Here is a 27,632-nt window from a genome sequence, read left to right on the forward strand (position 1 = left end):
GGAGAGGGGACCCCGGATTTGGATTTGTTGATAAACCCAAAGTCATTTCCCTTCCCTACGCGTCCAACCTCTTTTTTTGGTGGTTGTTTTGTTTTTAAATAAAACGAGGGGATTGAACTTCACTAGATATCTCTTTTGGGTCTCCACCAGCACTCGAGTTGTTTTAAGAGATGAGTCTCCCAGGCATAAATCCCATGGTCTGACCTCATCCTTCACCTCTCCTGTCTCATTTCTCCCTCCATGCACCCCCAATTTATGCTCCATCACCACAGAGAAGCTTGAAATCCTTCAACTCATCTTGCACCTTGTACAACTTACTGTTTTGCTCAAGCTGAATAGCTGAGCCTAAAAAATTCTCACCATCCCTGTTCCACAACGAAAAATCCTCTTGTTAAGGCCAGCCTCAGTGCTGCTTCTATGTAAAGCTTTTCCCACTATCCCCAATCAGAATTCATTATTTCTTCCTCTTTGCTCCCATAGCATTGTTTCAATCTTTATTGCAGACTGCTTTCTGCTTTGGATTTTAGTTGGTAATTACATGTCTTTTTAAACCATAAGTGTTTGAGAGGGCAGGGACCCTGTCTTATCCATATCTGTATTTCCAGGACCTTGCACATAGGAGGCGCAATAAATATCAGTTAGTGAATGCTGGGGTTCGAATATAGATAGTTCACAGGCAAAATATCATTCAATCATGGCCCACTAAACCATGGCCCTGCTCTAGAACAGTTGAGCCTAATTAAGAGAAGGAAAGGCAAACACACCTGTTGGGAAATGAGACCTTTAGGCGGGCTCGTGTGAGACACACACACACACACACACACAAACACACACACACACACAGTCCTCTCCCTGGGAGAAAGTAGAGCCTGGGATCTGGCTCTCCAGCAAGCTGAGAGATAGGGCTAAAGTAATCAAGGTGGAAGCTGGACTCCTGGTAGTTACTGGGACCTAAGTTCTTCTCTGCTAGACCCAGGGCACTGCTCCCCAAAGCCAGGCAGCAAGTCGGCTGTCTCTCCTGGCTCAGAGGGCACTCCTTCTTCATTCCCAGAGTCTTCGGGCAGTGGGCAGAGGCAACGGAGGGGCTGGGGAATGCAGGGACACAGGTTTTGGATGGAGAAAGGAAGCTCATACTCTTGAGCAGGCTTCTCCCTGGACTTCTGAGGCGTCCGAACCTCTTGGGCAGTGAAAGAAGATGGCAGCCCTTGACCTAGGCCTCGCTCAAGCTGTGTGCCTGCAAAAGAGAGGGTGGTCAGGGCTTCCCTGGTGGCACAGTGGTTAAGAATCCGCCTGCCAATGCAGGGGAAACGGGTTCAAGCTCTGGTCCAGGAAGAGCCCACATACCGTGGAGCAACTAAGCTTGTGTGCTGCAACTACTGAGCCTGTGCTCTAGAGCCCACGAGCCACAACTACTGAAGCCCACACGCCTAGAGCCCGTGCTCCACAACAAGAGAAGCCACCACAATAAGAAGCCCACGCTCACCGCAACTAGAGAAAGCCTGCGCACAGCAACGAAGACCCAACAGAGCCAAAGATAAAATACATTTAAAAAAAAAATTTTTTTTTAATTCAAAAAAGAAAAAGAGAGAGAGAGAGAGGGTGTTCAGGCCATTGCCCAACCCAGGGAGTCATGACTTCCGGGCCATTCCCCAATCTGCTGGGGCCTGGCCTCAACTTACCAGGAATGGTGTTCTCTAGGAGGAAGCCCAAGAGTCCCGCCAGGAAGATGGGCTCTGTGAGCAGTGAGCGTAGTAACACATCCAAGGGGCTCCAGCCTACAGGGGGTTGGGGCCAGGCAGGAGGGGAAACTCTGATCCTATGCAAAGCCAAGGAGCCTAATACTTCCAACCTAAGCCCAAGTCTTGGACCAAGGACAGATCTTTCTGAATTGTTCCATGCCCCCCTCCTTTGTCCCTCTGCTCTCTATTTCCCACACCCAGGCCCTTCCCACAGGGTCCCTGCTCAACACCCTATCTTCTGAGCATACACGTGCCCTCCAGATATGCTTCGATAGTTCCAGGCTCCCTGTCTCCTGAAAGTTTGGTATTAAAAGCCCCAACCTTATTTCCCATTTCTTACCTTCTGTGCTCTAGCCTGGGTTCCTCAACCTCAGTACTACTAACGTTTTGGACTAGATACTTTTCTGTTTGAGGGGGCTGTCCTGTACATTGCGGAATGTTTAGCAGCATCCTTCTCCCCACTAAGTGCCACTAACAATCACCTCTCCCCTGCTTATAACAACCACAAATGTCTCCAGACATTGCCAGATGTTCTCTGTGGGACAGTTAAGAACCACTGCTATTTGCTAAGCTGAGCTAGCTAAGTTATTTGCCACTCCCGGGACATACCCTATGACTTCCTACTTCTGTGTCTCTGTTTATGGTGCTTCCTCCACCAGGAATGACCTTCTCACCAAATATGTTTTTAAATCTTACCATCCTTCAAGACCAGCTCAGGGTTACTTTCTCCATAAAAGTTGCCCAGATCATCTCCAACCGAAGCCATCTCTCTCACCGCCGAGCACCATGGCTCTTTACCTGAACCTTCCTAGTTGTGTTTCGACACATCTCAGCTCTTTTTCTAGACTGTCATATCTACAGTCACCTTTGTACCCCAAGGGGCTAGCACAGTGTTCAGTAAATATTTGCTAAACAAATGGATGGACTATACCGAAGCCCTTCTCTGGGTGCGGGGGCCTGGAGTCCAGAGAAACTCAAGCCTTGAGCCCTTGCTTTCCCACTGCAGAGCAACTTCTCTTTCCATCCCCCCTCTTCCCACCTGTGCTCAGTAGGACTGGAGCTTCCCGAAACCATCTTGGCAGCAACAGGGCCATGAAGATGGAGAAGCCAACAATGAAGACATTCCGCCCAGAGTCGATGTCAGCCAAGTGGAAGCTGGAGAATCCAGTAGACAGAACCACGGCCTGGGTCACCCCCAGCACCCCACCTGTCTCATATAGAAGTAATGAAGATGTTGGGAGAGGGCTGGCACAGCAGAGAGTATTGCAGTCCAGGGCAGGTTGTAATGGGCAGAGACCACCAAGAGGCTCAGGAGCAGAGAAGGCCAGTCAGGAGGCCAAGTTATGGCTGAGAAAATAGGACAGCTGACACATACATCCATATATTAGGAGGCTATTCAGAAAGAAAGGGTGCTGACCACCAGCAACCAGTTGGGCCCTGCTGGGGGGAACTGATTCAATACCAGTCCTGCTGATACATCCACTCACCAAGCACAGGCAGCGGGATGGTGGTGAGGAGCTGGACCAGCCTCGGGGAGAGCCCAAGCGCCACGCAGAGCAGCCCCACCAAGTGGGCCACTCGCCGAGATCCAGCCTAGATGACGAAGATACACTAGAACACACAGCCACCTCCTCGACCGTTCAAGGTTTTCACCTGGCCGACACCTTCTCATCGTTTGGATCCCAACTCAAATGTCACTCTCCCAGGAAGCATCCCCCGGCACTCTACCTAAAGGGGCTTCCCTTACTCAACCACTATCCCCCTATCCCACTTACTCAACCACTATCCCACTAACCACTATGCCCTTACTCAAACACTATCCCTAAATAGCACTTATCACTCTTGGAAATTATCTTTTTTTTTTTTTTCTTAAATTGTCCACCTCTCTCTCTCTTGAAGTCCCCAAGAGAGCAGAGACTTCATCTGACTTGCTTCTCTCTAGAACCTCAGCCCTGGTACAGTGCCTGAGGCACAGAAGGAGTTCAGTAGTGATTTAGTGTCTTCCTCACACTCCTAGCCCTTACCACTTCTAGGTACCTCTCTAAATGAGATCGCTGCTGTGAAGTGCCTGGCAGAGGGCTGGGCACAGCTGGCAATCAGTCCCCTTCCCTCTCCTGCACCTCCGGCTCCCCTCCCCCCACCCCCGTCCACATACCTGGAGAAGGCTCACTGTGCCCACGTTGGGGAAGCTGGATGCAGTGCCCATGGGGCTCCCCAACAGCCCAGCCAGCACACTGCCCAGACCCTCCAGGCTCAGCCCTCGGCTACAGGCATGCGGAGGTGGAGAAGGCAAATGCAGCAGCTGGCCACACAGGGCGTAGCAGCCCAGGGAGCTGGTGGAAGCTGCCAAGGCCATAGAGGTGCCTGCAGCCAGAGCCCTGGGTGTCAGCAAGGGCCAGTCCCACTCAGCTGGGGAGGGAGAAAGAGCTGCTTTGGGCCAGACTCACGTCTGAAGCATCCCCCTGCCTCTGACAGCCTATGACACAAGAACCCTAAAGGCCCCATTGTCCCTGAAGATAATGTCCTGGGACAAAACCATCAAACTCAGGGTAAAGACCCATCCCTTCACTGTGGTCTACAAGGTCCTCTTTGGCCTGACCCTTACCTCTCTCTCTAGCCTCATCTCCCACCACACTCTGCCTCACTTCTTTCACTCCAGATACACTGGCCTTGTTTCAGGCCCTTGTACTTGTGTTGCTGGCCACTAGAGGGCCTTTGCATATGCTGTCCTCTCCACCTAGAATGCTCTTCACTCTTGCCTTTATCCAATAGGCCCCTACTCATCTCTCACATCTCAGCTCGGTGATCACTTCCTCAAGAATGCCTTTCCTGGGAATTCTCTGGTGGTCCCGTGGTTAGGGTTCCATGCTCACACTGCTGAGGGCCCAGGTTCAATCCCTGGTCGGGGACACCCCACAGGCCACACAGTGCAGCCAAAAAATAAAAAAATTAAAAATTAAATAAATAAAAATAAAAACGTAAAAAAAAGAGTGCCTTTCCTGAACCCTCTAATAAAGTCAGATTCCCCATTATGAACTTCCATCACACAAGGTACCTGCCCTTTTTAATTTACCGCATGCAATTTTACATTTACTTGGGTGACTATTTAATTAGTATCTGTATTCCCCAACAGATTATAGGCTTCGTGAGTGCAGGTACTGTGTCTGTCATGTTTATCACCATGTCCCCTATCACGTGCCTAGCACATAATAAGCACTCAAGAGACCATTATTAAATTGATGAGCGAGCAAATTTCATGTACAATGCCTCCTCAAAAGCAATCTTTGTGCACAGGTCACCAACTCAAATGTCTGTGGGAGTAAGTAACATAAATGTGTAAATTGGGTAAGAAGTATCAACACGCAGTGGTGGGGCTTACAGATGTCTCTAAACAGTAACAAGACACCTGTGGCGAGCGGCTGGCATTGCCCCTCAGACTGGCAATTTCTCTCCCTTGTGTGTTTTGAGAATCCGCACAGCTAATTTCATTAACTCAGAGTCCAAAGAAAGAGACACCTTTGTTTGAGTAGGAAGATGGAGGAGGAGAAAACCTACCTGGGTGAGGCAGCCAAACCCACGGTGCCTCGGCAGACAGCTCCCCGGGGGTGATGCTGAGACCCAGAAGGGCAGAGATGATCCACACACAAGCTACTGGGATCAGCACCTGAGGACAAGACTGAGACGGAAAAGAACCCCTCCCCCAGAACTTCTCAAGCTAGCCTTGGAGGGGTAGACAGAAACCAAAAGGTAGGGGGCCGAGCGAGCATTCCGCACCAGCCCTTCTAACTTCAACTGCCCCTGCCCAGACCTCCACATACCGAGAGGAGCCTGAAGACAGGGATGTGAGTGTGGGTTGAAGAGGTTGAAGCTCGCCTCCAGGGGTGAGGCGGTAACAGGCGGGCGCCCAGGTGCTGAGAACAGACCACCATGAGCAGGATAAGCCTAGGAGAGGGAAGGAGCTTTACGAGCCAGAGGAAGCAGGCATCCTGAGGCGGGGCAGTGGAGGTGGGAGTGGCAGAATACCGTAAAAGGGGGTCCCGGAGAAGAAAGCCCCCCATGGAGGGGGAAGGAGGGCACCTTGGGGGCCAGTGGGAGACAAGGTGAAAGTCAGGGTGAACAAATGAATCCAGCAAAAGTCCTGGATCCCAGATCCACAGAGTGTTGTCCCTTTCGAGATGGCAGCTGAACCTGGTGGAGCCAGCACCTCTGCCCTCCCCCGCTCCCACACACCCCACCGGGCACCACGCCTCTCAGGACTTACGTACAGCGATGCCAGGCCCCAGTGAGCAGAGCAGAACAGGGCTACCTCCCTGTGGGCTGAGAGCCCTGCCACAACTAGGCTGGGGGCCAGCACCAGGGGCCCACAGTGGGGGAACAAGTGGCCAGGACCCCCGAACAGCCCCAGCATGACCTGCAGCAGCCCGGAGACCACCACGGCCCCGGACACCTGGTGGAGTGGAGAAGTGGACAAAGAGAAAACATTCTGCTCAATTGAGATGGCCTCAGCCTGGACATCTTAACTAATTCCAGGGAGTTCCCTGGTGGCCTAGTGGTTAGGATTCCGGGCTTTCACTGCCGTGGCCCGGGTTCAATCCCTAGTCAGGGAACTGAGATCCCGCAAGCCACGTGGTGTGGAAAAAAAAAAAATTCCAGGAGGGCTTCCCCCCACCCAACTCTTTGTCCTAGAGCATCTCAGTCCCTGAAAAGTGGAAACAAGAGCCTCCCCAGTCGGGCACCACTCTTAGCTCTCCTCCGCATCCCCACGTACTCACTTCTCGGAGAGAAGTGTTCCAGAGCTCCAGGCCATGGCAGCCAGGTCCCCCACACAGGCGCAGCACAAGGGAGGCTGGGAGAAGTTGGGGACATGGAGAGGAGAGAGGTAAACAAGTTGGAGACCCATTGCTCTACAGTTCTGGCTGGTGCCTGACACAGCTCCAGCACTCCATGGTGCCTAGCCCTCCCATCATTGCCCCATCTCAATCCTGCACCCACGTACAACTGTGTGCTCAGGTGAGCACCCAACCTCACCCTCACCCTGTGCCCTTGCTCTGTGCTCACAGTTTCCAGGTGTCCGGGTGGTCAGAGGTAGCTTCTGACTGGTCAGCACCAGACCAGGGATAAGAAACTCTAAGGATGGAGCCTGGATAAGAGGCAGCCTGTAGGAACAGCAGCCCCGGCAGGTCTGGAAACATGGGGCAGCTGAAAGCCTCCCCGAGCCTCTCCTACGCGCTGGGACCCTGTCCCCTTCTCTCCAGGGAGTTCCCCTCACCTGCTGCCCATCCAAGTTTGCAGGGCTGTAGACACGCCACATGAAAAGAGGCTGGAGGCCAGGAGCTGGGCAGGGGAGGAAGAGGGTCCTCCTGCAGGGAGACTTTGAAGCAGGAGCAGGTGGGAGGCGCAGAGCAGAGAAGCCAGGACCAAGATATGCTGCAGGCAGAGGAACAGTCTTCAGAAATAGGCAGAAATACCTACTTCCAGAGGGTTTCTCATGCCACACCTCCTCCCTCCAAACACCCCCTTCAGCCAGCACCAGCTCCTGCACCTCTGCTCTTACCTGCAGAGCCAGAAGACAGCTGAGGCCCCAGGGAGGACACCCACACACAGAGGCCCAAGAGTGAGAGGAGGGATTTTGGACAGCAGACGGCTGCGGCAGGGAAGCCATGGTACCCTGGGAGCCCACGGATCGGAGTTGTATGGCGTTGGGGGGTGATCGGCTCATGCTGCCCTGCCTTTCGTCTTGTCTTGCCTGCCCTGGAGTTAAGGAGGGAGAGTAAGAGGTCAGAGTTTGTGTGAAGTTAGCTGCCTGGAGCGGGCAGGGGGTGGGAGTGTCAATGAAGCAAAGCGAAGGGATGAGGGATTTGGGGCAGGACACAGCCCTTTCACCTTTGCCCAGCTCTTGCACAAATTCCATCACCCATTAACCGGGGAGCCAAGTTCTGGACCCCTCCCCCCAAGAATCTCCATCTAGAGCCCCTGTCCCGGGATAGGAGTGGTGGGGAGGAAGCCTCTAAAATAGGCTGGGGAGATTTTACAGACTGTATTCCCTCCTCACGACTGCCATTTGGAACCACCACGGTTACACTGCAGTTCTCAGTCCTATTAGGGTCCAGCCCCCTGGACTACCTCAAAAGGAAACATCCCTACATCACGTACAACAGTGACCACAACTCCGTATAATGTCCTCACTGTAATATAAAGGAGAAATAAAAGTAATTTACCCTTTCAGTGTGTGAAAGCTTGGGCCCAACTAAACCAGAAGACAATGAAGTAGTCCCGTGCCCACTCCCATGTGTGGAATCAACGTGGACATGACAGCTGCCATGCCAACTGGTATCAGTGCTTTTCCTGATGACACATGTACCACAGGCACTGCTGCCATTAGGGACCTGATGTTCCAAAATAGTGAACAAGTTCTTGGTAAAGTGATGAACAAAGCATAGTTTTAATTTACACAGAGGTGCATTTCTAGCAAACCGAGTCTTTTTCCAAATGTGCAAAATCTATTCTGTGTTTACATGTAAAACACTGCATAATTCTAGGCTCAGATAAACAGGCTTTGCATATACGTGATGTACATCCGGTGGTTCAAAAGTTGTCTCAGGAATTCTTCATAATAAGGGGGGGGGGTGGTTCCTGAGCATTTCAGGACGTGTAGCATCCTGTACAGGGTGACTAAATGCCAGCGAGTCCCTTCCCTTCAAATTTTTTCAATCAAAAAATGTCCCATAGGGACTTCCCCAGTGGTCCAATGGTTAAGACTCCATGCTTCTACTGCAGTGGGCATGGGCTCCATCCCTAGTCGGGGAACTGAGAGATCCCACATGCCACACGGTGCGGCCAAAAAACAAACAAAAAGCCCCATAAATTTCCAAGATGCACCCTAGGTAGCTGCACCACCCCTGCTGAGGATATTCTTCCATGGTCCCAAATAACCTTAGTCCAGCTGGCTGCTCGGTTTTCCTTCTTCCAGTGATAACCCAGCCTTGGTCTTCTCTTTAATAACGCTGACAACGACCACATGTCAGAACAGAAAGGATGTCAGCAGAGAGGTAAGGTGTCCTTGGGCTTGCCCTCAAGCTCGTGGGGCTCTGCTGGATACTCGGCTTGGCCTCTCTCCACGAGATGTGCTTAGGGATCCACAAAGACGGTGCTCACTCAGAACTTGTGACAGACAAGGCTACTACCCCCAGGCGTGGCACAGTCACCTTCTGGGCCCCACTGCATCCAAGTCAAGCAGTGCTTGGGGCCCCAGGGTGCTGGGAGCAGGGATGAGGGAGAAGCTTGATATGGGAGCCTATGACCATCAAACAACAGGGAAGTTCTGGAATGGGGCTGAGAGAGAATGAGTTGCAAGATGATGGGACCAGAGAGTAGGGAGGCTGAGAAGGTAAGATACGGGGAGGAGAGTTCTTCGAGGGCTGCTGCAGAAGGAAGAGTCCAAGCCACGCAACTGAAACTGTTTATTGAAATCTTGGTTCTACAAAAAGCGTGAAAAACCCAGATACAAAGCAGTGGCCAGAGAGGCCTGTGAAGAGAACACCCGGGAGAGGAACCAGAAGAGAGGGACGCCCAGGAGCGGGAGACTAAGTAAGAAGAGAAGGGTGGAAGACGAAAGGGCCAGGTTGCAGGTCCCAGCACTCCCTGGCTCTTCTAGACTAAGTCCCAGGGACGGGTGTGGAGAGGGTTTCCCCCCTCACCCCGCCTGCCCGCAGCAGCTCCCACCGTGGGTGGCCCTGTCAGTCCCTGCCTCTCCTGCATCAGGGACATCACACAGACCATGGCCAATGTTTCCTCCCTCCCTCCCCCCATCCTAGGAAACTCAAAAGTCTAAAAGAGCCCAGGGGAAATGGAGGGACAGGGGCTCCTCCCCTGTCCACCTGTGACACGCCCCTGGTCGCTGAGCTGAAGCTTCTCCTGGCACCACCACTGCCCTGGCCAAGCAGCCAGCCACTGAGGGACGGAAGAGCAAGTGACCTCCAGTGCTTCTGCCCCACAACGTCCTTAAGCTCCATCACTCAGGAGGACAGGGGACCAGCCAAGAACCCAGATCACGCTTTGCTCCTCCAGGTTCTCAGGGACTCCCAAATCCTCTTAATGCGTTCCTCAGAACCCTACCTAGCCTGGAAAAATGAAAGACTTAAGGCGGGCCAGTTCCATGATGCCAAAGAGGGAGCACTGCTGGGGCTGTGGGAGCAGCGGGAGCATCGGGCTCCAAGGCCAGGGGGGAGCCAGGCCGTGGGAGTGGTACCGGGGGCTGGGGGGCCCAGTGGGGACGGTATGGTTGGGGTGGTGGCAGCTACGGCAGGCTGGGGAGTCCTTCTGGAGCTTCCGGCAAAGGGGGCAGCTGTGGAGAAGAGCGAGAGGAGCAGGAGCAGCCGGAGGAGGCAATGGTGGCGGAGCCCGTGAGGCCGGAAGGCTGCCCCAGAGTGGACGCAGCCCTACGTCGACTTCCAGGCAGCTGGAGACGTTAGCAGGAGACGGCAGGCACTGTGGCACCGAAGCAGGTATGCAGGGTTCCGAAAGGCACCTGGAGGCCAGTCCAAGGTCTGGGGGGCCAGGTGGGGGGCTGCAGGACAGCCCCAAGGACTGGTGTATTACGGCCACTGATGCCACAGCCAGGGCCACACTGCTCACGTATGCCATAGCTAACAGGCAGGACAGCTGCAGGAGAGGGATTAAGAAAGGTCAGTGCCCAGATCCCCTTCCCCAAACCCGCTTCTCACTGTCTTTAACACACCCACCCCTCATTTCTGGACACCTGTACTCAAGTGAGAGCTCTCTATCACCATCGACTCCCAAACCTCATCTCCTGAGCCTTTCCGTATTTCCTTTACATCATCCCACCCTACACCACAGCCGGCTCAAGCTCCCTATCCTTCCTGACCCCTCCTCACCTTTGCCAGCCGCTGGCAGAGGGAGCCCAGGGCCAGCTGCCAGGCAGGCTGCTCCAGCAGCACACACAGGTCTGTATAGGTGTACCAGCCCCGCCGGCGGCCCTGCTGCTCAGCCACGCTGCAGAAAGAGGAGAAGAGACAGAGAGAGCCTGCAACCCTCCTGCAGCTGGCCCACTGGCACCCTCTTTCCCCTGGGGACCCACCAGGAAACACTAGGGAACTTGTTAAATGTACAGGTTCCTAGACGACCCGTTGATCCAGAAGCTGAGAATGAGACCAAGATGTGTATTTTAAATAAGCTTCTCCCACCCTCCCAAAGGTTATTACAAAGAGGACCGCAGACAGCTTTGGGAACCACTACCTTGGGCGATTCTTTTTCCCGTCTTCTCTCTCCCCCAGTTACACACACCCTCATCTCTGTTTAGCTCCTATGGCTGAAGCCTCCCACCAAATCCCTCAACCTCTTCCCAACTCCTAGAACCTACCAGCTCTCCAGCCAGCTCAGCACCTCAAAGATCTCCCGAGGGTCAGTGTAGAGACGCCAATCCTGTGGGTAGGAAGAGAAGAGCGTCGAACCAGGCTTGGATATGAGCCACAGTCAATTAATAACCAGACCTAGAGGAGCAAGTACAACCACTGCTACGGGTAACACTTGGCTCTGTGTGCCAGATACTGTTCCAAAAGCTTTTTTTTTTTTTAATTTTTATTTGTTTGTTTGTTTGTTTATGGCTGCATTGGGTCTTCGTTGCTGCACGCGGGCTTTCTCTAGTTGCGGTGAGCAGGGGCTACTCTTCGTTGCAACGCATGGGCTTCTCACTGCGGTGGCTTCTCTTTGTTGCGGAGCATGGGCTCTGGGCACGTGGGCTTCAGTAGTAGTGGCATGCAGGCTTAGTAGTTGTGGCTCACGGGCTCTAGAGCGCAGGCTCAGTAGGTGTGGCACACGGGCTTAGTTGCTCTGCTGCATATGGGATCTTCTTGGACCAGGGCTCGAACCCGTGTCCCCTGCATTGACAGGTGGATTCTTAACCACTGCACCACCAGGGAAGTCCTGTTCTAAAAGCTTTTACGTATTAACTTATTTAGTCACCACGTATCTGGTTTCATATTGCAGCCTCCGTTAAAAAGCAAGGGGAAAAAGTATTCTTGAGGGTGGTCCATACTCATAGGGAACCCAGAACCTCGGGACAGACAAAGTCTGGAAGCAAATAATCAGAGCCCAGTAAGATAAGCTCTGACTCAGAGTGTCCCCTGTGGTGCCTGGAGGATTGGTGATGAGGGATGCTCCATTTCTGGCTTCACCATGCCAGGAACCTCCAAAGGGTGTGCTTATTCCAGAAAAGCTAGAAGGGACGACAGTAACAAGGGAAGGCACAGGGGGGACAAGCAAAAAGAGGAATGAAGAGACAGCAGAAAGCTGGGAGCTAAAAGGCAAAGGGTGAAAGGAACATAAAGATGGGCCAGGAAAGCAGAGCGAGAGAGAACAGTTCCTCACCATGGCACTCAGGAAGCCCCTCTCCAGGGCATTGAGAGTGGGCACGGCCACACCCCCAGCAGCTCCCCATTCATCACTGAAGACTTCCTCCTCCTCCCCTTCATCATAGAGGTACTTACTGGCCACCATCTGCAGAGGAACCAGAGGTGGTGTCAGTAGAGCTCACACCGGGCTCCCAGCTCACCAGAGAGATGAAGGGAAGAGGGCATCTTACCATGGAGATCAGGAACAAGTCAGACGATGACACGTGCTGTAGGTAGTCTGGGTTTCGATGCCGGAGCCGCTCAATGTACACCAGAGCTAACATCATAGCACACGGGGAAATGCATGCCTCCCTGGGTGGCGAAAAGGATTAGTAATTAAACCCAAGGGTCTTTCAGCTCTTGTAACTCTTATGATGCTCATCCCTGTATCTTTACAACTTCTTAGAAATAACCGTTCCCCTCTCTCTGGGGCCGAAACACTCTCATTCCATCTCTCTCAATTGCAGACTCACCGGGACACATGGGCTACATATTTCTTCTGGAGCCTGCGAATAGGACTGGGGGCTGCCTTCTGGAGCAGTTCCACAGCAATGTCTGCAAGGGGCAGAAGGAAAACAGAGTGAGCAAACAACTCCTCCAAAGTTGTCCCCACTGTTATCAACAGAAGACCCAAAACAGTATTATCTGAGGCCTTGGGGGCAGAACCATAACAACAAAATAGACATCGAATTCTCCCACACTGAGACGAAAAGCCCTTTCCAGGTTTGAATTTCAGCAGGAAGGCTTATTTCCCTGTCACCTGAAATTATATAGATCTGTTCTCTACTCTAATTCATTTGAAAAGGTACACATGCGTTGTTTTGGAAATATATGACATGTATCCTCGGAAAATTTAAAGCTTCTGGTATACAAATCAAGAATGATATAGACTTGTAAAACAGCCATGTTTCCTCCTCATCTAGGCTTAAAAAAAAAAGTGAAATACAAACCTAGTGCTTACACCAATCAAATGCACTAGCTATGAAGAGAGTGCAGTTCCCAGGGTACACCTAGAGTCATTTTGGTGACCACTGACAACCCCAGTTTCAGGCTTCTCGTTGGCCCATTCGCTCAACACTGTCTAACCTGCCACAGGGCTGGAGAGCTCCTCCAGGCTACAATCAGCTTCCCAGTCCCAGCCATAGTAGAGTCTCCTTCGGATCCGGGCACTCAGCTTCTGGTGTCCTGGGAGGAACTGAACAGGACAGGAGGGTGGTGGAGTGCGAAGGGCAGGGAAGGATATGATGGAGATCGTGAAGGCTTGAAGGCGGGCGCGGGGCGAGAGGCTTGCCTCACCGCTAGCGGGGCCCATGCCCCACCCAGCCCCGCATTCTCCGGACTGTTTGCCAACAGCAGTCTGTCCACAGGGGGTGGAATCCTCCTCGCTGAGGGCTCTGGAGGAGAAGTTCTCTGAGAAGGGCCCCGGCTGGCCACCTCCTACTCCATAGTCCTGTACCCCGCGGCTCACCCCCGGGGCCCAAGCAGCCAGGGCCTCGAGTAGGCACGGTTAGAGCGACTACCGCCTGGTTCCCCGGCAGAGTCATCAGGCGAGCTCGCGGCCCCGCTCGGGCCCCGACGGGAGCGCCCGGAGTCCCGGCTCCAAGCTCGGGGAGGCAGGGGAGGGGGCGGGCCGTACGCTCACCGTGAAGTCCTGGAAGCCGGTGAGGGCGAATGTGCCTTCTTCGTCCAGCAGGAGCCCGGCCAGGTCCATCGCGCCGCCAGCCGCCGCCCTGCGAAGGTGGAAGGAAAGGGAACGAATTGTAAGGGAGCCGCGGAACCGCCAATGAACGCCTGTCCACCTGCCCGTCGGCCTCCCTCAAGCGGGCCCCCACCCTCGCCGGTGGAGCACCCCCGCCACTGGCCAGACGCGGCAGGCGGGGCCGGGCAGGCGGGAGCGTCTTCCTGTTCCGCTCCGGGCGGGGCTCCGGGCTCCCGGCCCCGGGATCTGGGCTCCGGATTCGGGGAGTGGAGCTCAAGGGCCAGGGCGCCCACCTCACCCAGTAGAGGAGACCCGGCTTCGAGGCGCGTGCTGTGCCTTTGCCGCGCCGCGCGTCTGCCCTGCGTTTAGAGGCCGCGGGGGCGCCGCTGGCCAGTCAGCGCCTGACACTTCCTGCCGCCCGCTGGCCCGAGCCGCCGGGAAGGAGCCGGGCTATTATTCCTGGTATCGCTGAGCCCCAGCGTGCCCTCGTCTGAGAAATCGGAACAATTCTTAGGGGACCTTGGCGCAGTGAGGATGAACGAGCCCGGCTGAACTTTTCATACCGATGTAAATAAAACAAAGACTCAGAACAGGGAGTTGCTCGCGATTGTTTTTTTAAAGAGGAAATAATACGCACACACAGAATAATATACATAAAAAAGCGTCAGGAAGAGTACACAAAAATTTAACAGTAGTGAATTGTGTACAAAAGGCAAGAGCACTTTTGGCTGTACATCTTCCTTTTGTACAGCTTGGAATTTTAGACCTAATTAAACACGTATTTTGTAGGATTATTGCAAAGATTAAATGATCTCAAGGAAACACAAAACGCTTGTTATGTTTTAAACCTCAACAAATGGTGTTAACATGCCCCCCAAAGAGTAAACAGCACCTAAACGGTTTTATTTTTAAACTCACCCCCAGACCCCAATCTCTTGCTTAATTTTTAAGCAAGGGATTGGAAGTTTTCCACGCGTAAAGGCGGGAGAGTTTACAGAAAGATGGGAAGGAAACTACTTCTCTTAATAGCTGAAGCTGTTTTTGAGCCTGTCGAGTCACACGCTGCTGTTTGTTTATTCGCTGAGGAGAGGGAACTGGGAGGACTAGTACCGTCGAGTGTTGCGTAAAGGGATGGTCGCCGCCCTACCAGAGCAGAAGCAGGCCTCTCGGGGTATACTGGGCATCTGAAGCCCACTCCCTGACCCTATCGGCCGCATCACTCCAGAAATACCGGGCCAAGACCAGCCTCCCTAGCCGCCCTGACTACACAAGGAGAAGAAAATGGCTGGGGTGGGTAAAAGCGGAGATTTCCGTCCTTCCGTCCGAAAGAGGCAGACACCGCTCGGCGCAGCCAAAACAAGAATCTGCGTAGGAGCAGGGTCACCGGCAACCGCCTGCGCGCAGGCTCCGGCCGCCCCAGCTCGGCGGTTAGGGCGTGTCACGTGACAGATTCGTCGCTCCGCCGTCACGTGACGCCCGTCCGCGGCCTCAGCGGCCCTCTCCGCTGCGTGCGCCCCCTTCCGCCTGACGCGCCCCCGGCGGCGGCCGCGCAGCCCTGGCTCCTCGCGGGCTCGGGCGGCGGCTGTGGCGGGGCTATGGCGAGTGGCGGTGGCGGTGGCGCTGGTAACACCGGCGCAGGTGGGGGCTCGGGGCTGGGCCTGAGCCTCGGCCTGGGCCTGAGCCTCGGCATGGGTGAGGCCAGCGGCGAGGCGGAGGAGGAGGCTGCCACGGCCGAGGCGGTGGGACGCCTGGCCACGGCTCTGTGGCTGCGGCTCCGCGGCTGGGAGGCGGTGCTGGCGGCAGCGCAGCGGCTGCTGGTGTGGGAGAAGCCGCTGCACAGCCTGGTCACGGCAGCCGCGCTCAACGGCCTCTTCTGGTAAGGGCCGCGGAGGAGGGGGGCGGGGCCGGGCTGCGCGGTAGAGCGGGGGCGGGAGAGCCCGGAGTACCTACCATTCCTCTTTCTGGGGAAGATGCTTGTCCTGGGGGACTGACCCATCAGCTGTTTTTTAAAGGTCGTCGTCCGCCTGGGTTGCCCCATTTCTCTGTCTTCGGGTGTCGAGTTAGGCCTGGAGGTTCCCATTCCCCCATCAGTGGGCGGTTTTCCGCCTTTGCGATGGATGTGGGAGCCTCTCTCACCCACTCACCGCTGAGCTGCCTGTCTCTCCCTAAGGTTGCTGTCTTCCTCCTCCCTACGGCCCTTCTTCCTACTCAGCATCTCACTTTTGGCCTATTTTCTGTTGGATCTCTGGCAGCCTCGCTTCCTCCCTGACATCTCAGGTGAGTGTTACTTAATTCATTCAGCAAGCCCCGTTGAGCACTTGTTTTGTGCCTGACTCACCTGGCTGGGTTGAATGGTGAGGGGAGCGTACAGCAGGCCACCTGCCTCCCAAAGCACGACTGCTTCCCCAGATGGGAAATATAATTTCCCCTTTCTCAAAATTAATGTTATTGTGTGTCGTAGTTACGACTGCGGACTCTGCAGCCAGATGGCCTGGGTTCCATTGCCTGCTCTCCCATTTACCCTGTATGTGACCTTGGAAAAGTCACTCGATCTCCGATTTGCGTTTGCCTGTTTCCTCAACTATAAAACAGGGACTGTAAAACTTATTTCATAAGGAGGTGGAGAATAAAGGAGTGAATACACTTTATGTGCCTGTGGTAGGGCTTCATATATGGTAGGAACTATAGGAGCATTAGCTCTTCCTGTGTTTTTTGTTGTCCAAATATTCACTTAATTGACATGTTGGAGTAACTAGGTGCCAGACGGTGTGTGAGTTGATTGTGGTGTAAACGTGAAGAAAGGTAGAGTCTAAAGAAGGAGACAGACCTACAAACGACAATAACAATGTAATACTTCCTGCAAATGGCATTTCAAAAAAGCACTCTGGGACTGCAGAGGAAGAGCAGCTGTTTCTGGCTTGGGGAGTGTTTCCCCAGAGCTCTACACCTCAATAACTTGTTTTCCTTCTCTCTCTAAAGCATCATCCCCAGAGGAGCCACACTCTGACAGGTGAGTGCAGGCCACCCCTTGAAGACAAATGCCCAGTCCCTGTCTTGCTTTGGTGCCAGTGTTTCACCGCCACAATGCATAGCAGTACTGCAGCTTCTGCAGGCACAGACCCCAGCATAGTGAATGCACTGGTAACACGCTTGGTCCCAGGTTCTTGCGTAGGTGTTTGTGTGCCTGCTCCTTTCAGGGCAAAGGGTTGGGAGCTCTGGGCTTTGTTCCCCTGGACCCGGACGGCCTCCCTCTGGGAGGTGGGGTTGTCCACTTCCTTAGACTAAAGAGCTCATTGACATTCTCAGAGGGATTTGAGTGCCTAGGAAGCTGGTGTCTGAGGCCTCCAGGGGTCGTGTCATGTCTCCCCAGTGAGGGTGCGGGGTCAGGCGCCCGGCCGCACCTGCTGAGTGTGCCCGAGTTGTGCAGATACCTGGCTGAGAGCTGGCTCACCTTCCAGATTCACCTGCAGGAGCTGCTGCAGTACAAGAGGCAGAATCCAGCTCAGGTAAACCTCCCCCACATCACACAACAGTTCTCTAGGCTGTGGAGAAATAGAGGCGGGGGTGGGGAGGAGTGACTCGAACTCCCCAGCTGGAGACTGAAGGATAAGGCCTGGTGCCTTCTTGAGGCAAGATTTACAGCTAGTAGTCTGGTACAGGAGGCAGAATAAGCTTCTGCTGTTTGAATTATAGGTATTTGGCAGTGTTTATTGCAAACTTCCTAGTTGGTGGTCCTGGGCATCCTCTTGACTAAACTGGATCACCGCATTCCTAGAGGGCATACACCTCCTTCCACCAGCTGAGCAGTAATATTTCTTACCCAGATAAGTGGAGCGCATACCTCAGCCTACAGTTCTTAGACCCTGTGCTCTCCTCTGCAGTTCTGTGCTCGCGTCTGCTCTGGCTGCGCTGTGCTGGCTGTGCTGGGACACTATGTTCCGGGGATTATGATTTCCTACATTGTCTGTGAGTAGGGTCTGACCTCTCCCCTTTCCAAAGCCCTGTCTTTTGTTTTCTTTGCATGGACTGACCCAGGGGCGGGTGGTACAGTCTGCCCAGTTACCCATTTACAGAGTCCTCCAGGGGATGCTGTAGTATTAGTAACAGTGGAATAGTCATCTGGGGAGGGCAGTGGATATGGGAAGAAGTTGGAACAGCCTCAGGAAGGGACTTTGTCTTCCTTCAGCCTTTTCTGTTTAAGCATCAGTTGAATGAGGGCCCTTGGGAAATAGGCTTAGGGATGTCTGAGTGGACACTCTAACCCCCAGTGCTGAGTATCCTGCTGTGGCCCCTGGTGGTTTATCATGAACTGATCCAGAGGATGTACACTCGTCTGGAGCCCCTGCTCATGCAGCTGGACTACAGCATGAAGGCGGAAGCTGATGCCCTGCATCACAAACACGACAAGAGGAGTAAGGGGATCCCATGACCCAGAAGGGGGGGAATGGGGGAGGACCTTGGCTTGTAGCTTGTGAAATGCCCTGGGATTTAGATACTTTCCATACCTTTGGCAGTGTTTGTCCCCCACCACTGTTCCTGCTTGGTCACTGCCCAGCTGTTCTTGGTTCTCTAGAGCGGCAGGGGAAGAATGCACCCCCCGGAGGTGATGAGCCACTGGCGGAGACGGAGAGTGAGAGCGAGGCAGAACTGGCTGGCTTCTCCCCAGTGGTGAGGTCCAAGGGAAGTGGGCTGGAGGAGAATTGCTCTGCTTTAGAGCAGCCACCTCTCCAGGGGGTGGTTGTTGTTGGTGGGGCAGGGATGCTCCTGGAAAATGGGCTCTCTTACCCCCTTGCCTGTGGCATTCATCCTGGTTCTCCTGCAGGTGGATGTGAAGAAAACAGCACTGGCTTTGGCCATTACAGACTCAGAGCTGTCAGATGAGGAGGCTTCTATTTTGGAAAGTGGTGGCTTCTCTGTATCCCGGGCGACGACTCCACAACTAACTGACGTGTCGGAGGGTATGGGAAGTCCTTTGTTCCCTTCAAGCTTCCTGTTCCCTGTCGTGGGATGCTGGCTGTGCTCTCTGGCAGTTGCCCCCATAAGTGTTTTCTGTGGGGAGCTGATCCTCTAGTTCTTCTCCAAACTCCTGAAAGGCCTTAATGCCTAAGGCCTGGCCCAGCCTTCCATGTCTTGAGTTCTCAACCTCGAACTGATCGGCCTGTTGCAGCTACTCAGCACAGCAGGCCCATTCCTGGCCCTTTGTTTTCTGCCCAGATTTGGACCAGCAGAGCTTGCCAAGTGAGCCAGAGGAGGCCCTGAGTCGGGAGCTGGGGGAGGGAGAGGAGACAGACCTGGCCCCTCCCGAAGACCTGCTGGGCTCCCCTCAGGCCCTCTCAAGGCAAGACTTAGACTTGGAGGAGGAAGAAGATGTGGCATCCAAGGAAACCTTGCTTCGGCTCTCATCCCCCCTTCACTTTGTGAACACGCACTTCAATGGGGCAGGGTCTCCCACAGATGGAGTGATGCTCTCCCCTGGAGGACCAGTGGAGACACTGAACCCAGAGGCAGTGAGTGGTGATCTCATCACTCCACCTAGCGCCCTGTCACCCCTACTTTGCCTTGCTGAAAATGACCCGGCCCCTTCCCCCTCAGTACTCCCGCCTCTTCCCCAGGACTCACCCCAGCCCCTGCCTGCCCCCGAGGAAGAAGAGGCACTCACCACTGAGGACTTCGAATTGCTGGATCAGGGGGAGCTGGAGCAGCTGAATGCAGAGCTGGGGTTGGGGCCAGAGACATTCCCAGAGCCCGCTGATGCTCCACCCCTAGGGCCCAGTACCCCGTCTCTGGTACAGTCAGCCCAAGAGGCTCAGGCCACGGCAGAGCCATGAACCCCAGGGGAAGGAGTTGCAGGCACAGTAGGGCTTCTTGGCTAGGGGTGTCACTGTTTCCTCCTTTCCCTACTGCCCTGGGGAGGAGCAATACGTGGGGAAGCTGGCTACCAGATGGAGCCAGTCCGCCCTCCACCTGCCTGCCTGCCTGCTGTCCTGGGCCTGGTACAGTACCTGGGATTGGTTTTAAGCTTGTAAATAATTTGACATTTGGGTTAGTGGATGTGAACAGGGCTAGGAGAGTCCTTCCCACCTGCTTCCCTGCCTCAACTCCAGTCTCCTTCCATGATGCCCCAAGCCCTGGTGGTCTGCCCCTTCTTTTTCCTCCTATCCTCAGGGACCTGTGCTGCTCTGTCCTCGTGTCCCACTCGGTTGTTTAGTTCAGGCACTTTATCATTTTTCTCTCCTGTGCCATGCTCCTCTCTGCTTTATTTCCCTGCTGTGTCCTGTCCTTAGCAGCTCAATCCCCACTCTTGGCCAGCTCCTTCCCAGCAGGTCCCGGCTAAGCTTTAGGGAGGCTCCTGTCTGGGAGGTGCAGACGAAGCCCGGGGTGGTGGGTCAGGTCAGTAATCGTGCACTTAGTCGCTGTAGCTCGTGTAACCTCCACTGCACCCTCGCCCTGGTTCATCCCAGCCTTTCCCAAGTCAGGATGGGAGCAGGGATCCCACAGCACATGCGCCAGCACTACGTTAGTGAGCAGGAGCTCTGTCTTGTGGGGCGAAGGGCTTTCTTATATCTTAGGGAGGAATAAGGAGACCTGCTTCTCTGGGCCATGGTCCAAGTGTGGTGGGAGCCCCTACTAGGGTCAGGAAGTGGACAGTAACATCTGTGCAGGTGTTGACTGGAACAATAAAGTATTGATGGCTAGAACTGCTGCTGCCTGCCTGCCTCACTGTGAGCTATGTCCCTCACTCTGTGCTCTGCCCTTATTTCGTTGTCCTCCATCTCGCTCCTGGCTGTTTATTTACCTTCGTGCAAAACAAGGCAAGAAGCAAGGATTACCCTGACAGATGTAACCTGCCCTTAGCCATGTTCTCTGATGGTGTGATATGCTTGGTGAGATTGAGCACGTACAAATAAACTGTATGCAGGAGGAAATTGCTTTGGCTTCCCAGTCAGTAGAAATTTGGGACCATAACAGTTGTTTTCTACAGTGTTGCCCACGACCTTAACACCGTCTTCTCAAGAAGTCCTTACCCATCTACATGCTGACAATTAACTCCTTCGGTCCTCGTTTATCTATCCTGGGAGAACCAAACAAGCAGGACCTATACCTGTATTTAAACTGATTCCAGGCCCAGGAACATTGAAGAAATGGTGTCTAGCGCTAATTGAATGCAGGATATGTGCTTGGCACTCCTCTAGGTGATTTATATTAACTCGTTTTTCCCTCATGACCCTGAGATAATAGATACTGTTATTTCATTTTACAGATGTTGACTTTCACAAGGCCACGGCCTTAGTATGTGGTGGAGCCAGAATCCAAACCCAAGCAGTTTGGCTCCAGCAATCACCCTGGAACAGGAAGCCCCTGTCCATTAATAGGGCACGAATGGGAAGATACTCAGGGTGTGGGAATGATAGAGCACCGATCTGCATACTATCTCAGCTTCACAAAGAGTGGTCTCTTAACAATCCTTTCTCTTTGGGGGAGAACAAGGTTAAAAGGAAAGCCCAGAACTGGGCAGATGGCCTTTTTTATGAGTTCACATCCTCGGCCTTCAGCTGGAGACACCATATGGCAATGCTACCTGGCTTTTTGAGGCTGACTTCTATGCTGCATCTCTCGTAAGCGTGTGAGAAATTTTTCTTTTCCATTTGTTTTACATTTGCCTGAAAGACTCAGGGTTTCAATGGCCCTCCCTGTCTTTTGTCACTGAAGGAATATGAACTTGTAATCATCTGGAAATTTCTGAAGAGAATGAGAAAACAGTTACCATCAAACAGGCAATTCAGGAAAAGTAGAATTAATCAGAAAAACAATGGCTGCCGTCTGCCCCACCCATAAACTACTTCCTTGTTAAACTTGCAGCTTGAAGATAGAGCCAGAAGCCTGTAGTTGGGTCAAAACATTAACCACGTGTTTGGAGTTCCGTGAGAGTCCATTCTCTCTTTTTTTTTTTTTTGGCGGTACGCGGGCCTCTAACTGTTGTGGCTTCTCCCATCGCAGAGCACAGGCTCCGGACGCAAGCTCAGCGGCCATGGCTCACGGGCCCAGCCGCTCCGCAGCATGTGGGATCTTCCCGGGCCGGGACACGAACCCGTGTCCCCCGCATCGGCAGATGGACTCTCAACCACTGCGCCACCAGGGAAGCCCGAGAGTCCATTCTTGACACTTGCTTTGGTCTGATGGTTGCTATACGTTTGTCTACAACTTTTTATTATCAGGTGTCCTGGCTATTTCCTGGCCCGTGATGAAAGAGACAAGAAGAAAGCTTTTCATATGAGTGAAAGAAAAATGAGCAGAAATGTGAAACCTACAGTTAGGCTAAAGAAAAAACGAAGTACAGGCTGGGGGGAAAAGGGTTGGTTGCATGTTTATGTTTGCAGGGGGAGGGCAGTGCACTTTACTTAACTATACATTCAAACAGCTAATAGTGTAATGTTGCTGCTCCTAAACTTAATTTTAGGCTGCATTACTGGATAGAATGTAATACCTAGAGTATACTGTGCACAAGTTAGATTACTTCCAGAGGATGGCTTGCTATGCTTGTGGACAAGTTGGCAAATAGCAGAGTGCCCAGAAGAGGATCACCAGAGATGAAGGCTGAAAATGTCATCACGTGGAGCGTATGGGGAACTGTGAAGTAACAATGTTCAAGCCAAGAAGGGAATGCTGAAGTAAGTCACATTAGCTGCCATCAAACTTTGCAGGGTTATCTGTAGTACTGCAAAGGGCAGAAATTAAATCTTTTTTTTTTTTTTGTAATACGCGGGCCTCTCACTGTTGTGGCCTCTCCCATTGCGGAGCACAGGCTCCGGACGCGCAGGCTCAGCGGCCATGGCTCACGGGCCCAGCCGCTCCGCGGCATGTGGGATCTTCGCGGACCGGGGCATGAACCCGTGTGCCCTGCATCGGCAGGCGGACTCTCAACCACTGCGCCACCAGGGAAGCCCCAGAAATTAAATCTTTGAGAAGAGTTTGATTAATAATAGTGTAGGCAGAATTTGTTTTTCTGGTCAGGGATATTGCAAACAGATTTAAATGATCTTTAAAAGTACAAGGATCAAGGACAGAGACTATAATAATTTTCCATCATGCAAGGACAGTATATCACCATGTTGTTTTTCTTTTCATGTCCAACTAAAGTCTCTTGGACTTCCTCCTCCTGCTCCCTTAAATGTTGGTTTTTCACTGGGTCTATCACTGGCTCACTTTTTCCTTGCAGTCTGCCTGGGCAATTTCACTTGTTCACCCATTCAGTTTCCACTCATATGCTGATGACTTCTAAATCTTAGCTCCTTTCCCAGAACTTCCGACTGAGCATCTCCACTTGAATGTCCCACGAGCACCTTCTATTCAGCATAACAAAAACTGAACCCATGCTCTTTCCACTCTGCATTCCACGCCACTACTCCCCTACACAGATAGGCTTTTTCTGTATTTACTATCGTGCGTGTCATCACCACCAGCTCTGAAGGCCTGCTTTTCTCTCATCCCACACCCAGTCAATCCCGAGTTGCTGCTAATTGGATGTCCTAATTATTTCTTGATTCACCCCCCTCACAGCCCTGATTCACAACCTCCTCATCTCTCACCTGGCCCAATGCAACAGTTTCCCTGCCCACACTCTTGTCCCCCACTGAAATTTATGCCCAAAAAAGTAGCTAAATAAGTTAAAAATACAAATTGGATGAGCTTTCTGCTATTTAATAGTAATCAAGGCTCTCCTCCTACAAGGTATCATTCAAGCTCCCTGATATGGTTAACAAGCCTTCTGAGGGGCTTCCCTGGTGGCTCAGTGGGTAAGACTCTGCGCTCCCAATGCAGGGGGCCCAGTTTTGATCCCTGGTCTGGGAACTAGATCCCACGTGCATGCCGCAACTAAGAGTTCGCACGCCACAACTAAAACCCGACGCAACCAAAAAAATATTTTAAAAAATAATTTCAGGGCTTCCCTGGTGGCGCAGTGGTTGAGAGTCCGCCTGCCGATGCAGGGGACACGGGTTTGTGCCCCGGTCCGGGAGGATCCCACGTGCCGCAGAGGGCTGGGCCCGTGAGCCATGGTCGCTGAGCCTGAGTGTCCGGAGCCTGTGCTCAGCAACAGGAGAGGCCACAACAGCGAGAGGCCCGCATACCGCAAAAAAAAAAAAAAAATTTTTCAATTAATTTATGAAGAAAAAAAAAAAGAAGCCTTCTGTGATCTGCCCTTGCCCTGTCTTGGTCTTTACACTACAGCATCAACCCCAGACAGATTCCTTCCTTGGCTCAGCTGCACTGCCCTCCTCCACCCCTGCTCTACGCCCACACCCCTCATCCCTCCAGTTGCTAAACATTTCACTTGTCTTTTAAGATGTACTTCAGACCACGTTCCATTTTCGAAGGCTTTCCTGATGTTCCACGTCACCCACCCCGCCCCCTATACCAGACCTGCTCTCCTAGTGCTCCTTCAGTATACTGCTGTTTTTCCACATATCACGTAGACTCTTCATATGAGTATGGTGTATGGAGTACAGAGGTGTATGTGTATATGGATAGACAGCTGTTGACAAGAGGCCTTAGTTCCTTATCACACTGACCTCTTCCTACGGCTGCTTGAGTGTCATCACAACATGACAGCTTCCTTCCCTAGAGCAAGTGGTCCAAGAGAGAGCAAGAAGAAAGCCATAGTGGTTTTTGTGACCTAGTGTCAAAAGTCACACTCTATCACTTCCACCGTATTCTATACATTAGAAGCAGGTCACTGAGTCCAGCCCAAGCTCTCTAAGGGAAAAGTAGAAAAAATTTTGTGGACTTTTTTTTTGGCTGCACCGCTTGTGGATCTTACTTCCATGACCAGGAATTGAACCCGGGTCATGGCAGTGAAACCACTAGTTCTAAACACTAGACCACCAGGGAATTCCCTTGTGGACATATTTTAAAACCACGACACCAAGCTTATCTGGAAATTATATTCAAGAATTTGGACTGGCAATCTACCCATTATAAAAAATAAAGACAATGTATCAACACATGGAAAATGAACAAATTTAGTAATAATGAATAATATACACAGTTAAACAACTAACAATACACATATGTTAGATTATTTAGTATATGTTAGTCGTAGATCTAAGTGCTTTACATGTATCATTTTTGTAATCTTCACCATCATGCTTGGATGTAGGACCCCTTCCCCATTTTACAGATGAGGAAACTGAGGCTTAGTGAGGTAAAATGGCTTGCCCAAAGTGTGAGGGCTTCTCATTGCGATGGCTTCTCTTGTTGAGGAGCACGGGCTCTAGGTGTGCAGGCTTCAGTAGTTGTGGCATGTGGGCTTCAGTAGTTGTGGCTCGTGGGCTCTAGAGCACAGGCTCAGTAGTTTTGGCCCACGGGCTTAGTTGCTCTGCGGCATGGGGGATCTTCACGGACCAGGGCTCGAACCCGTCCGTATCCCCTGTGTTGGCAGGCAGATTCTTAGCCACTGCACCACCAGGGAAGCCCCTTGAGCCAGATAATTATTTGTTGCTGGTGATAGGGGCTGTCCTGTTCATTGTCGAATGTTTAGCTGCATCATCCTTGGCCTCTACCCATTAGATGCCAGTAGCACCCTCTCCCCCACTATCCCCTTCCCCCTCTGGACACTGAACAACTACGGGGTAGAGGCCATAAGTTATTCACCTCTATGCCCAGGGCCTAGTATAACATCTGATAAGACTTGGTCAATATTTAGTGGGTTGAATCAGATACATGTGAAATCACTGTGTAACCTATAAAATCATATGAGTTTGAACTATGCGCCTAAACTAGGTCTATAATTAATCCACAGGAGAGTTAGGGCCCTTCAGGAAAAGTGACTGAATATTGTCACAAAGATTGTATGTCACGTGCCTGAGAAAGCAAGGCAGACCTCAGTGAAGGCAGGCCATGCTGGTCTTTTGATCTCCTGGGGTCTGAAGTCAGTTCCAATCAAAGAGCTTCCACACCTGGTTATTTAAATAGCAATATTTAGATATTTAAATAGTACCTTGCTCTGAAAGGGTGTTTGATTATTGATAACCCATGGAGAGATTTGGGATTTTCCACACTCTGAGAAAACCACCACTTAAGATTCTTCTTTTCAGTTGCTGAGGAGGATATAGAGTCGATTTGGGGGAGGCAATGTTGTATAATGAAAGAACATGGGACTTAAGGCAATGCACAGACCTGGGTCCAGATCCCATCTCCAAAAGCAAGTAACTTCATCTCTCTCAATCTCACTTTTCTTATCTTCAAAAGGGGAATACATAATATCCACTTCAAAAGGTTTTCATGGGGGATTAAATAAACTAAGAGATGAGTAATAGTAGGACAGGACGGTTAGCAAAACGGTTTTTCTTTCCCTTTCAGTATGCACTGTTTCTCTAAGAGTCATTTGAGGAGGAGGAAAACCACTAAACTAAACAGATATCATTAAACTAATATTTGAGTAGAATTGGGCCCGAGACACCCTTGCTGGCATCCTCACGTTGACCTTGTCTGCTTTAAACCTGCTGAAGCTGAGATAAGAGGTGTCTGGCCGTGACTGCACCTGCTGATTTGTAGAGGAGACCACTTCTCCTTTTCCTGTGGGAGCCTGCAGCTCAGCTTCCCACAGCTGAAGCACAAAGCTGCTTAGCAGGTCTGCGTGTGCTTTGTTGGTCTACAATAAAAGAGACTTAAGCAATGCTCAATTGCTAGTTGATATCTTCTGACACAGCTTGTTCAACGTGGAAAGTGTTACTGGGTTTCTCTCAATGTTCTCCTTTATTCGGAAGCAAGGAACCTACATCCACACTATGGAGCAGGAGGTAGTGGCTTTGGTCTGTTCATCATCCTTTTAAATCTTGGGAAGCTCCTAGGCTGCTGATCAGCATGCATAGCTTAATCTGGACTATAACCCATCAGTCAGGAAAAGTTTTGCCTGAGACAAGGGAAACTGTGAGGGCTTCGCTCTCTCTTGTGGTCTCTGGGGTCTCTGACAGTTAAAACATTCTGGCTTATGCTCAAGAGAGAACTTCCAAGATTTTATTTTTAGGGTTCTCTAAGCTTTTGGTTATCTGAGCATTTGTGGAGTGGGAGCGGGGAAAGAGGCAGTGTTTCTCTTTGTTTAGTCTGTTCCACACAAGGTTCCAAAAAATTGGAAGCCTACCACTCTAAAGCCATGAATGTAGAGAGGAAAAACATGAATAAATAAAATTCTTAAAATGAAATGATTATAGTTTAACATGAAAAAAATATTTAAAATCAGACAGCTGTATATTAAAAGGATTTATAAAGCCTTGGAAGTAATTTAAAATTAAAAAGCAAGTAAACAAAAATAAATAAATAAAGATAAAAACAAGTAAACAGAATATTAACGTATAGAATATAGTATCACTGTATCAGGAGTCTTTCCAGAGCTGTGAGGGGAGGATCTCTAAAGTTGATTGGGAAACTCAGTGATCATTCCACTGCTACCACCAGAGCCACCATCATATGTTGATGATACACCAGCAAAAAGTTCCATCTGGGTGAATCAAATGTTCACTTTTATTAAGGTGAGCTGCCACAACAGGTATATCACAAAGGAAGCTTTGGGTTGCAAAATGTAGAAAACATTGCTAACAAGGACATTTACTCTCTTACATAACAAGAAGCCAGATGTGGTATCCCCAGTTGGTTAATTTATCAGTGACCCTGGATCTTTTCCATCTTTCTTCTCGGCCATCTTCAGCACGTTGGCTCTGCTTGGCTCCACTCATGGTCCCAAAATAGCTGCCTGAGTGCTAGATGTCACAGGTAATGTCCAGAGCAGAA

General features: G+C 51.8%; 3 protein-coding genes across 10 annotated transcripts; 1 reads left to right on the top strand and 2 right to left on the bottom strand.

Annotated features, from left to right (window-relative positions):
- Nucleotides 1–941: 941 nt before the first annotated feature.
- On the bottom strand, nt 942–7,458 carry SLC23A3 (solute carrier family 23 member 3; the record flags this gene model as incomplete). Of its 3 annotated transcripts, none has more annotated exons than XM_081242390.1 (12): nt 942–1,234; nt 1,680–1,775; nt 2,779–2,946; nt 3,227–3,332; nt 3,895–4,148; nt 5,295–5,403; nt 5,558–5,681; nt 6,005–6,186; nt 6,512–6,585; nt 6,798–6,895; nt 7,009–7,166; nt 7,294–7,458. In XM_081242390.1, the coding sequence occupies 12 exons, from the start codon at nt 7,456–7,458 to the stop codon at nt 942–944; spliced, it is 1,827 nt and encodes a 608-aa protein (XP_081098516.1). The 3 variants fall into 3 exon arrangements, with proteins under 3 accessions (XP_081098516.1, XP_081098515.1, XP_081098517.1); XM_081242389.1 differs by having other exon boundaries at nt 6,774–6,895; XM_081242391.1 differs by lacking the exon at nt 3,895–4,148 and having other exon boundaries at nt 5,295–5,334; nt 5,558–5,650.
- Nucleotides 7,459–9,185: 1,727 nt separating this feature from the next.
- CNPPD1 (cyclin Pas1/PHO80 domain containing 1) lies at nt 9,186–14,855 on the bottom strand. Of its 5 annotated transcripts, none has more exons than XM_081241737.1 (9): nt 14,766–14,855; nt 13,791–13,878; nt 13,235–13,343; nt 12,622–12,703; nt 12,340–12,460; nt 12,126–12,254; nt 11,119–11,180; nt 10,634–10,751; nt 9,186–10,400 (listed from the first exon to the last, which is right to left on the bottom strand). In XM_081241737.1, exons 2-9 carry the CDS (start codon nt 13,857–13,859, stop codon nt 9,855–9,857), a joined length of 1,236 nt encoding a protein of 411 aa, XP_081097863.1. In that variant the 5' UTR covers nt 13,860–13,878; nt 14,766–14,855; the 3' UTR covers nt 9,186–9,854. The 5 variants fall into 5 exon arrangements, with proteins under 5 accessions (XP_081097863.1, XP_081097866.1, XP_081097862.1 ...); XM_081241740.1 differs by lacking the exon at nt 14,766–14,855 and adding an exon at nt 14,146–14,284; XM_081241736.1 differs by lacking the exon at nt 14,766–14,855 and adding an exon at nt 14,141–14,210.
- Nucleotides 14,856–15,324: 469 nt separating this feature from the next.
- Nucleotides 15,325–20,545, top strand: RETREG2 (reticulophagy regulator family member 2). Of its 2 annotated transcripts, XM_081241734.1 has the most exons (9): nt 15,325–15,723; nt 16,018–16,124; nt 16,827–16,857; nt 17,218–17,353; nt 17,729–17,813; nt 18,116–18,259; nt 18,421–18,515; nt 18,670–18,805; nt 19,062–20,545. In XM_081241734.1, exons 1-9 carry the CDS (start codon nt 15,443–15,445, stop codon nt 19,673–19,675), a joined length of 1,629 nt encoding a protein of 542 aa, XP_081097860.1. In that variant the 5' UTR covers nt 15,325–15,442; the 3' UTR covers nt 19,676–20,545. The 2 variants fall into 2 exon arrangements, with proteins under 2 accessions (XP_081097860.1, XP_081097861.1); XM_081241735.1 differs by lacking the exon at nt 16,827–16,857 and having other exon boundaries at nt 16,018–16,130; nt 17,196–17,353.
- Nucleotides 20,546–27,632: the final 7,087 nt, after the last annotated feature.

Source organism: Mesoplodon bidens (genome assembly GCF_964165515.1).
Source record: "Mesoplodon bidens genome assembly, chromosome: 8".
Classification (NCBI taxonomy): Eukaryota; Metazoa; Chordata; class Mammalia; order Artiodactyla; family Ziphiidae; genus Mesoplodon; species Mesoplodon bidens.

Excerpts from the sequence above, each read along its gene's own strand:
- RETREG2 (XM_081241734.1), top strand. The coding sequence starts at position 15,443 with ATGGCGAGTGGCGGTGGCGGTGGCGCTGGTAACACCGGCGCAGGTGGG. Across the intron at positions 16,125-16,826 it reads CTTCCTCCCTGACATCTCAG|CATCATCCCCAGAGGAGCCA; the intron begins GTGAGTGTTACT and ends CTCTCTCTAAAG. Across the intron at positions 18,806-19,061 it reads ACTAACTGACGTGTCGGAGG|ATTTGGACCAGCAGAGCTTG; the intron begins GTATGGGAAGTC and ends TTTTCTGCCCAG.
- CNPPD1 (XM_081241737.1), bottom strand. The coding sequence starts at position 13,859 with ATGGACCTGGCCGGGCTCCTGCTGGACGAAGAAGGCACATTCGCCCTC. Across the intron at positions 13,344-13,790 it reads CCGGCTTCCAGGACTTCACG|TTCCTCCCAGGACACCAGAA; the intron begins GTGAGCGTACGG and ends TGTCCTGTTCAG. Across the intron at positions 12,255-12,339 it reads ACTTGTTCCTGATCTCCATG|ATGGTGGCCAGTAAGTACCT; the intron begins GTAAGATGCCCT and ends GTTCCTCTGCAG.